Here is a 10,725-nt window from a genome sequence, read left to right as displayed (position 1 = left end):
CTATAACGGAACTGTGAAGAAGCACAAACCAACACGAGCTCTCGTCTCCACGCGGTTTCTCTGCCTCACGAAAGAAAAGCTGAGTTGAGAGGCATTTTCAGCCTGAAACCTGATGCCTATAATCTTTGTGAGCAGAAACAGACCTGCATGTTTAACAGCCTCTGACACAAGTCCACAATCTAAACAAGACATTTCTGTGTGAGTTTAAAGCTGCAGTAACTCCCCCTCACTGAGTTCAGCACGCAACTAAATCTACTTTATCACCAATTTGATGCTGCACAATCTGGAATGGCACAGGTGTGTGTGTGTGTGTGTGTGTGTGTGTGTGTGTGTGTGTGTGTGTGTGTGTGTGTGTGTGTGTGTGTCTGAGAGAGTGAGAGTGTGTGTTGGCCTGAGCACCGCTGCTCTGTGTGTGGTCCCTGGTTTTTGCCTCTGACTCATTCAGGCGGCCATGTTGCTGTGGGTTTCATGGAGGCCTAGACGCACACACACACACACACGCACACACACACACAGAGGAGGAACCAGAGTTAACCCAGTTTTACTCTCAGAACACCAGGAGAGAAACAAAGCATCTACAGCCATGCAAATACCACAAGTGCACGGTCCAATTAATGCGATAACAACAGCAGTGTGGTGGAGATTTAGTGTCTCGACTTATTCAAGCACAACACAATGAACGTCAAGCTGCCCAAAGTCATGGAACTGAGTGTACATTCATATTCTATGCTAAGCAGCTGTAATTTTTAAATATTCCAGCCGCCACCTAAACAACAGGAAGACACCGCCTCCCTCCCTCCGATACTATCATGCACACTACTTCCATATAAACAGACACTATCTCTGATGACTAAATAGTTTCAGTCGGCATCATCCGTGCAGATTGGACCACATGTACAGTATTTGTATGTTGTGTAGTGTTCTCTCAGAATGATGAGTTGATGTATACAATATGTGTATATCATTGACCATAATTTGATATACATGTGAGTATTTACTATGCATACCTTTATTTATATTGTATGTAATACATTTTTTTCCTGCAAATGTATTTTTGCATGAATAGAAGGTATTGTATTTGTACATTGAGTGTATTGCGGCGTCATCTCATCTTGTTCACCTTGTCTTTAATTTGTATTCAGTTTTCATTCTAATTCTTCTTCATCTGCGTGCAAACGGCTGAGCCTTCCTCTTGTGCCGCTGAAGCGTTTGAATCTTTAATCTTATTCAAAGATGATGAAAAGCACATAATCGATTATGAAGAGACGCTTTTCATCATAAGAAAGTGTACAGCATCAGAGGCCGAATTTGGAGTTGACACAATTTTAAATATCTTGTTATAATTGACTGCTGTATTAGGACCACTGTATGGATTGATTTGGTACATCAGGAGTCCTCAGAGGGTTTGAGGACCACCTGGGGGTCCTTCATAAAAGTGAGAAACCTTTCAGCTTTGCTGCCTTGAAGTTTGCCACCGATGACACGTTGTGTTAGACCCTCCATGATTCAGCACGGGCCACGAAGCCCCTCTCACATGAGAGGAAAGCAGTCAGATGGGGGTCTGTGTTGTTTTGGGGGGTCTTTAAGACGAAAAACGCTTGAGAAGGCCTGCCATAAGGCACATTCTTCCACTTGCAGAGGGGGATGGGAGGGCAGCTTTAGTGGCTCGGGCTCTCCCCCCCACCATGTGCATACCACAGACACACACACAAAAACACAACACCCAGACACTGAGCTGCAACTCGGGACCCCAACGCGGCTTCAAAACCGTCTCCTCAGACACTTCCACGTAGAGATGTGGGAGAAAGGAGCATCTTGTTTTTCTGCCAGCGTAAAGAAAAGGGGGGCCGAGGAGAAGGGGTGGTGCGTCTGAACCGGAGATCCTATTACAGACATCCAGACTCTTTTTTTTTTTTTTCATGGCAAGTTTTTTGTTTTTTTTGGAGGTGGGGGGAGGGCGAATCTGCAACTTTCTCGGCCTGATGTCTTTTTCGTACCCAGCGTTAAAGGAGTGAACTCTTTACGTGCTTTTGAAGAAAACGTTTGTTTTTCTTGTGCGTGGAAGTGACGACAGCTTTTCTTTTTTTTTCCCCCGGAGTGGAGCTGTTCGGATTTTGGATAATGAAGGAATCCAAAGAGGATCCAGCGAGGATCGGACGAGAAGCGCAGCGTACACAAAGTTTGGGAGGACTGCGAGAAAACTTTGAAGCGCCCCGCAGATTCCCCCTCGCCATGCCGACTCTGGTCGCTTCTTCTACCGCGCATGAGGAAAGCGCGTAAACCTCTTGGGCTTCCCGAGAAAACCGGATAAGTGAAGCCCCAGAAACCAAAGTGATCCCTTTTTTTTTCCTTCTATTTTTTTTTCCTTCCTTTTTCTTTGAACCTCTCACTCCCAAGATGTCCTCCCGGGGTCGGAGCCCCATTGTTGGGTTGTGCGGGATGCTGTGCGTCTGGGCCGCCTGGCTGTCGGGCTGCGGCGCGGCGCTGTCGCCCAACGGGACCGTGTTCGAGGACAACTGCAAGAAGACGTCGACCTGCGAGGCTCTGAAGTACAACACATGTCTGGGATCGCCTTTGCCGTACACGCATACCTCCCTGATCCTGGCGGAGGACTCCAGCACCCAAGAGGAGGCTTTCGAGAAGCTGACCATGTGGTCCGGTGAGAACTGCGAGTGCGATAACTTGTGCTCCATCTCAGTGTTGGATCTTTTAATCTCGTAGAAGAAGAGGGGTCCTCGTGCTGCAATGCAACAAGACAGGGGTTGTGACTGTCGAGGTGGTCACGCTGGACCATGGGAGATAAAGTCTCAGAAGCACAGTGACACCGAAGACTGCTGTAACGAATATTCACATCCATTTACATTATTTTGAAAGTGATTCTTAATAACTTCGTCCACTGTGTAGTTTATAAAATATGAGTGGCTTGGCGTTCATAGTTGCAATTTGTAGCACCCTCATAAATGCGTGCATACGGATCAGTTTCACAGTACTGTTTGCATTGTTTGTGTGTGATAATAATGTTAATTGCTTTGACAATGGGATGGGATGGAGGCTGGAGGTGGGGAGAGAGCCTCAACAGGAAATGAAGGCTTAAGAGCCATTAAAGGCAACAAAAGGAATCACTCCTAGGTGTTGGAGAGCCAACAATAGGATACTCTCGCTAATAAAGGGCTTTTAGATATTCTGCTTCACATTCATAAGCACGTACTAATGCTGTGTCAGACCCAGGTCACAGAGGGCCTGGTCTGTATGTGACGTGGTCTCCTCTGTGTCAGGGTTACAGCCGAGGGGAGAGAGGTGAACCATCAATGTACTAACTGTCTAACTGTGTTAATGTTGGGTCTAACTTTCTTCATGTTTAAGTAGATGTATGTTTGTCATGCACGCTCTTCCTCATTATGCTGGATGTTCAATTGTAGCCAGTTGAAACATTTTTACTTTACACAGATTCATTTTTAATCATGTTTCATTTCATCCCTCTTCACCAGGACTGTTCACGAATGAAAAAAAAGAGTCTTTATGGCAATTGTGGCTGCTCAAATTTGGGCAGCAACCACTGATTTATTTTTCCGATTTCCGGATTATTATGATTTTTTTTTTATATCTAACAACCTGCTGATTATCTCGACGAATCAATTTGTGGACAAAATGAGAGCCAAATGTGACGTCTTCAGATTGCTCATTTTGACTGAGTGACGACAATAAATGAACTGCCGTGTATGATAAAGGACAGTAGCATCCTCACGTCTGTTAGGCGCTACTCTAACAACAAATTTCCCCTTAGGGATTAATAAAGTATATATCTATCTATCTATCTGACCAGCAGGTTTTTTGGCATTTTTGCTGATAAGTTGAGTCACTGATCGACTAATCTATTTTTAAAAATTGATGTTACGCAGTTATCAGTTGGATGATGTGACTGAAGATGATCACAGTTTGTCAGTCTTAAATAGACCGGTCTGTGTATTTGCTCATTCCTGTCATGACTTCTAGATATGTGTACATCTTCAGTATAACCATCACCACCATCGGTCTGTTGACTGTTTCAGGATGTTTGAAGACCGCTTTTTCCCCCTGCCCTAGGTCTGCGTAACGCTCCTCGCTGTTGGTCCGTCATCCAGCCGCTGCTCTGTGCCATCTACATGCCCAAATGTGAGAACGGCCGGGTCGAGCTGCCCAGCCAGAGCCTGTGTCTGGCCACGCGTCGGCCGTGCAGCATCGTGGACCAGGAGAGAGGCTGGCCCAGCTTCCTCAAGTGTGACCAATTCCCTGTGGGCTGTGCGGTACGCTTCGCTCTCCTTTTCATGTTGTGTGAGACTTTATTGATCTGGGAAGTGTGTGTGTGTATGGGTGACGGGGCTTTTCACTGCAGGTTAAAGGTCAGAGGACACGAGGTTGAATTTGTGTCCTCTGTGTGCAGAACGAGGTGCAGAAGCTGAAGTTCAACATGTCCGGCCAGTGTGAAGCTCCCCTGGTGAAGACGGACATTCAGTCCAGTTGGTACAAGGACGTGGAGGGCTGCGGCATCCAGTGTGACAACCCGCTGTTCACCGAGGAGGAGCACAACGACATGCACGCCTACATCGCTTACTTCGGCACCATCACCCTCCTCTGCACCTTCTTCACCCTGGTGAGACGCGACGACAACGTCCCGCGCGATTTCACTTTTTACAGGGAAAAGCTTCCTATTCCCGATTTTTTTATTTTTTATTCCTCTTCTCACCCTCTGCCCTCCGTTTCAGGCGACGTTTCTTGCCGACTGGAGGAACTCCAACCGCTACCCGGCTGTCATTCTCTTCTACATCAACGCCTGCTTCTTCGTGGGCAGCATCGGCTGGCTGGCCCAGTTCCTGGATGGCGCGCGCGACGAGATTGTGTGCAAGAGCGACAACACCATGCGACTCGGGGAGCCGTCGTACGTCCAAAAGTCCTCAACCGCTCGGTCGTGAGACCGGAGATCGTTTCCCCGACTTGGAAATGTAATCCAATCCCTGTTTGTGCCCCTCCCCCTTCCAGGTCTTCGGAGACGCTGTCGTGCGTCACCATCTTCATCATCGTGTACTACTCCCTGATGTCGGGCGTGATTTGGTTCGTCATGCTGACCTACGCCTGGCACACGTCCTTCAAAGCCCTGGGCACCACGCAGCAGCCGCTGTCCGGCAGGACCTCCTACTTCCACATGGTCACCTGGTCCATCCCCTTCGTCCTCACCGTGGCCATCCTGGCTATCGCCGAGGTGTGTAGGGAGCCGCCCCGCCTCAAACTGTCCGACACCCTGGAGGTTGAAAAGGGGTTGACAGCACCTCCTCTTCTCGTTGTGTTGCGGCTCACAGGTGGACGGAGACTCGGTGAGTGGGATCTGCTTCGTCGGCTATAAGAACTACAGATACCGTGCTGGCTTTGTGCTGGCCCCCATCGGAGTGGTGCTTGTTGTCGGCGGCTACTTCCTCATTCGGGGTGAGTGTTGTTTTATGTTATAGGAAAGTAGCTCAGTGACCTTTTTGGTAAAGCAGATTCATAGTACACTCAAATTCATCCCCGCATCCTTTGTTTTCATTTCTTCTTTTTAGGCGTCATGACGTTGTTTTCCATTAAGAGCAACCACCCAGGACTACTGAGTGAGAAAGCTGCCAGCAAAATCAACGAGACGATGCTGAGACTTGGTATGTTCTCTCATGTGGTGCCACTTCACACCTCAGTGGCGACCGGAGAAAATAGTATGAGGGGAAAACATTATCCGGGTCATAATCGGTTTTAGAGACCTGGGTTTCAGATTGGAAACGTGTTAAGAGTCCGTAGCGGCGTGCTATTGGGCCCACTGAACGTTTTTGATCCTCAACAGAATTAACACCAGTTCTTGTAATTAAATGTCATTTCTGTGACATTTACATTGATTTTACATAATACTGTACATGTAACAATAATATTCGACGCTCCATTTCTTCACTGCGTGACGTGTATGTTCTTCTGTTCCTCCTCGTCAGGTATTTTCGGTTTCCTCGCTTTCGGCTTTGTTTTCATCACCTTCGGCTGCCATTTCTACGACTTCTTCAACCAGGCTGAATGGGAGAGGAGCTTCAGAGAATACGTGCTGTAAGTTCTTATTGTCTTTCGGCAACGTTTCCGCTGCCGCACACCTGCAAACCCTCCGCACAGAAATCCACAAGTTAACGCTGTCGGGACTCAAAACCGCCGCGTAACCGCTCGGCCTGCAGCGGTGAATGCAGCCTTATTTCCTCCCGGTGTTGACACTGGCTGGATTGGAATTAATTTCGCCTCAAAAATGTAAACCGCTCTCTCCCTCCCCGGCATGTGAAAGACTTTCTTATTTACCAGCATCTGAGTGTACCTCAGCCCCGTGGATAGCAGTTGTGCGGGGCTCTCGCGGCGCGGTCCAGCCGCTGTGGCTTTTCACCTCCGCGATGCTTTTCAACAGGTGTGAAGCCAACGTGACAATCGCCTCTCAGACCAACAAGCCCATCCCAGAATGCATCATAAAGAACCGGCCCAGCCTGATGGTGGAGAAAATCAACCTGTTCTCCATGTTCGGGACGGGTATCGCTATGAGCACCTGGGTCTGGACCAAGGCCACCATCCTCATCTGGAAACGGACCTGGTGCAAGTGAGCGAACGTCGAGTGAACTGCAGCATTCCAAATAAAGACCGTTTCTGTGGCGGGAGTTGTAAAAATGTTTATTCGGAAGATTGTGTTTAGTGTTCGTTGTTCCGTTTCTGCCTTTTCCAATCTCTCTGTCAGTCCCTTCTCATTACGATCATGGCTCCATGCCGGGCCACGTCCATATGTGGTTTTAAAGATATTATAACAGCGTGGGGGGAAAGTCTCAGCTCCATGCAGCCAAACCTGAAGCAGACAGCCCCATGACAAGCCGCGTATATTCATCCTGAGTATTTAACAGTACGGAGGCGTAAATGTAGTCAGAATCCAGGGTGTGTGTTTTAGTGTGCGGTGTTAATCCCTGGTTTTTGTAACGGCGCTCTCAGGGGCTCACTGTGACTTGGATTTCACTCACAGGATTTAGTTTCCTTCTGGCTTTGAAGACGGAGAAAAAAAAACAACAGTAATTCAGCTCCTTGGAATTATTGCTTTTGCTGTGGGGTTTAAGACGGTCTCATCCAGAGTGCCGTCAAAAGAGCGCGCTTGGAAACCGGCAACTCGCTCAGTGTCACACGGCTGCCGGCGGCGTCGACCGCAGGATCCTTCGATCGGGTCTTTCTTTCTGAACCGGCCTTCTGTCCCCGTGTCAGGATTATTGGCCGCAGTGACGACGAACCCAAGAGGATCAAGAAGAGCAAGATGATCGCCAAGGCGTTCGCGCTGAGGAAGGAACTTCACAAGGACCCAGAGAAGGAGCTGTCCTTCAGCATGCACACCATGTCCCATGAAGGACCAGTGGGTGAGTCTTTCAGCGGAGATCAATCATCCCGAGTGAGTCTCAACTGCGAGTTTAGGAGAAGTTCAGTACATTTTAATGCAGAGAACAGAAAACTACATTGTCCTCTACTGGGGATGAAGACGTTTGCATACTTCCACCTTGTGGTAAAGGACTGAAACTGCAAAGCGTGTGATTTGGATTATTTATGGTGCAGCTCATACCTCACGTTAGTATCGTTATTGTACGCATGTTATTCATTAATTCCCCCTTTTAGTACACGGCTGCATCACCCTAAGTACAAGAAGATAGTTTTCTCATAGTTTTTTCATAGCCCGGCAGATATATTTGGGTTTAGCATCATATGTGCTCATGCCAACAACCGCTCTTTATTATTTTCCTTTCGTATTTGGCCTGAGAAGATTTTTCCATTCCCTTTTGTGTGGCTTTGAGGCTCCACAGTCAGGGACAACTGTTATGTCTGCAGCTAAGAACTGAAAGACACATCTCTGCTCATATAAACTGTGTGGCTGCTGCGGCCGCCCTGCTTGTTTAGCTTGGAGCGCTTCAGCGCTATAGAGGCACCGCGGGGGAGCCATTAAGTTTGCGTCGGGTTGAAAGCTGTCCTCGGCTGTCCCTGTTGCAAATGGAGAGTTTGTGGTTTTGTCTTCTCTCGCTCATAGCTGGAATCAACTTTGAGCTCAATGAGCCGTCGAATGACATGTCGTCCGCCTGGGCGCAGCATGTGACCAAGATGGTGGCCAGGCGAGGCGCCATCCTGCCTCATGACATCTCTGTGACTCCTACCGGTACACCAGGTGAGCGCTGGAGGCCATGACACCTGCTGCTTCCCGCAGAGCATTTCAAATAATTCATTTTCCTTCCATCTTTTTCTTCATCCGAGAGCTGTCGAACACCAACTCGCTCTCTGTCGTTTCTTCACAGTACCCCCCGCCGACGAGAGGAACAGGCTGTGGATGGTGGAGGCCGAGATCTCACCAGAGATGATAAAGAGGAAAAAGAAGAAGAAGAAGAGGAAGAAGGAGGTGCGTATGGCGGAGGACGCCGCGGACCACCAGGCTTATCGCCAGCGCGAGTTCGGCCGCAGCTCGGTGCCTCGCCTGCCCAAACTGCCGTGCCACCCCAGCCTGGTCGCGAACCTGCAGGAGCAGCAGCGGCGACAGCAGAAGCTGGAGGAGGAAGTCCTGCCGGGGTCCTACCCAGATATCCAACCCTCTTACCCTCTGCCCCGTGAGCAGAAGCGCTCCTACCCGTCTTACCAGAGCGGTCGGTACAGCTCCGGCCGAAGCCACCCTACCACCTTCAACGACCGCCCAGAGGATCTGGGTCTCGGCCCGCGCTGCCTCCCCTCAGCCTCCACCTGGCAGCCCAGCGGGCCCTCCAGCTACCCGGGGGAGACGGATCTCAACGGCGGGCTGTCGGAGAGGTTGGCCCACGTGGCTCGGGTGCCGGCAGGACGAAGGTCCGGCTATGGACCCATTCACTCCCGGACCAATTTAATGGAGGCGGAGCTCATGGATGCCGACTCTGACTTCTAAGAGCGCGGCTCCGATGTGTTGCTTTGCGGTACGCAGACAGTAAGCTACAGAAAGTGCTGGATACTTTTTTTTTAAATCATACTAAATTCCAGCTTATTCCACCTCCCCAGCGTTCAAGATGGAACTAAGCCGGTCAGTTTTTTTTTATTTGTTCTTGTGAAAAGACAAAGGGATAAAGTGGAAAAACGTGTTGTGAATAAGTTAATGAACTTTTTTTTTGTTGTTACACTTTATTTGTGTCCGATCAAAATTCAAAGGCAACTCCATGATGACGAGGCAAAGGCAGCTAAACTTTATATGGCTTGAAACAGAACCCGCTATGTATTCATCATCCAGGCCAGACGGCCAACTCTAAACGTGGCAGGACGACGTCACCGAGGAATTTCAATTTGACACTGTCAGCTTGTTTTTTTAAAATTTTATGACCATTCTGGACATTTGAAGATGAAGGCAGCCGATAACACTTGTACAAATCAATTAGATTGTTAAGCTTTGAATGACAGCTTGTGTCATTGTTATTCTTGCTGCCCCAGGGCTGTGAAACCAGACTCTCACAGAAGACCACACAGGTTTACAAAATGCTACGGGCTACTTGCAAATACTTTTGAACCCAGGTCTTCTTTGGTGTTATATTTAATGCTTTTTTTTTTAGACTATGTCTCTCTTCCCACCACTATTTAGCTATTAATTACTCTGTTTATGTGCAGTTAACTTAAGGTGCATTTTGCCTTTGCTCGGTTGCCTGGTGCAATAAACCAACAAATATAGCTGATTTGTTTTGCCTGGAGAAAAAACATGCTGAAACTAAAGCTGTGGCTTTTCTTCTTGTATCTTTCAAAACAACTTTTCTCCTTGAAAGTGTTATTTTTTAATAGCAACATTTCCACTTGTGTTAATCTGTTGTACATATTCAATATAAACTGGGCTTCAAATGTGTTTTCCCTTGTTTGATGTATTCTAGACCGCCGTGGGCTTAGAAGTCACTTTTTACCTAAATGCTTCTATTTTAAAGTCTCTCTTTCTAAATGTGTGTTATGTACATAGGTTGTTTATAGATTTCTCAATAAGGGTATTATTTGTACAGATTTATATATCGAATCACTTGATTACTCTGCTGATATGATAAAGAAAAAGGGAAGAGTCAACAATGCTATAAAAAGTTGTCACTGTACTTGTGCTGTAACCAAAATGTCACCTAGTCTTGTCATTTTACACTCAATATGGATAAATGATGCTGAAGTCACTTAGCCAACGCGGAGTAGTTTGTCTCACGTAAGTGTCTAGATATTCACGTGAGGTGTGTATGGTAGATCATTATTTATGTTGTGAGTAGTTACCACACTGCTATACATTCAACGATATAGGGAGTTGGGTAGCAAAATAAAGAATAGCAGATATCCACCCAAAATGTTTATGTTCAAAGATTATTAAGGAGCTAAATGAAGATTACAGTTTGACTTTCTATGCCCTTAAAAGTTATAGTTTCAGTTTTTGTACGCTGTGAAGAAGATTTCAGCTTTGAGTTGCTTTTTGTGTTTAGTCTCCCAACTGTGTCAAAATAAGTTTACTGTCCCTCTGTGCAGCTGTACTTTTTTGTTTTTATATGTAAATAAAAGGAACCCTACACTTTGTGGCTTGTGTTTTGTTATTATTACAGCCGAGTCCAAGACCTGAGCATCTGATTGGATGAAAAACAAAGCGCTACATGCAGAATCCTCTTCTGCCAGCTAAGCATTACACTTTTCTTTCTCTTTTTCTTAACACAAACAAAAATT

The 10,725-nt window shown here is 47.2% G+C and overlaps 1 protein-coding gene across 1 annotated transcript; it reads left to right on the top strand.

The window, feature by feature from the left end:
* The first annotated feature begins 1,981 nt into the window (after positions 1–1,981).
* smo (smoothened, frizzled class receptor) lies at positions 1,982–10,581 on the top strand. Its single transcript, XM_068585969.1, has 12 exons — positions 1,982–2,659; positions 4,084–4,283; positions 4,421–4,630; positions 4,743–4,915; positions 5,017–5,236; positions 5,334–5,457; positions 5,571–5,663; positions 5,985–6,093; positions 6,437–6,622; positions 7,267–7,415; positions 8,075–8,209; positions 8,337–10,581. The coding sequence occupies exons 1-12, from the start codon at positions 2,398–2,400 to the stop codon at positions 8,948–8,950; spliced, it is 2,475 nt and encodes an 824-aa protein (XP_068442070.1). The 5' UTR covers positions 1,982–2,397; the 3' UTR covers positions 8,951–10,581.
* The last annotated feature ends 144 nt before the right edge of the window (positions 10,582–10,725 follow it).

Source organism: Clinocottus analis, unplaced genomic scaffold (genome assembly GCF_023055335.1).
Source record: "Clinocottus analis isolate CAN_PGR_092001 unplaced genomic scaffold, fCliAna1.0.p SCAF_20, whole genome shotgun sequence".
Lineage (NCBI taxonomy): Eukaryota > Metazoa > Chordata > Actinopteri > Perciformes > Cottidae > Clinocottus > Clinocottus analis.
Note: the sequence above shows the minus strand (reverse complement) of the source record. Positions and strands in the feature narration are given on the sequence as shown.

Bases quoted from the DNA above. Each gene is read 5' to 3' on its own strand.
- smo (XM_068585969.1), top strand. From the start codon at position 2,398: ATGTCCTCCCGGGGTCGGAGCCCCATTGTTGGGTTGTGCGGGATGCTG. The intron at 5,237-5,333 runs GTGTGTAGGGAG...TGCGGCTCACAG, and splicing joins CCATCCTGGCTATCGCCGAG to GTGGACGGAGACTCGGTGAG. The intron at 5,664-5,984 runs GTATGTTCTCTC...CCTCCTCGTCAG, and splicing joins CGAGACGATGCTGAGACTTG to GTATTTTCGGTTTCCTCGCT.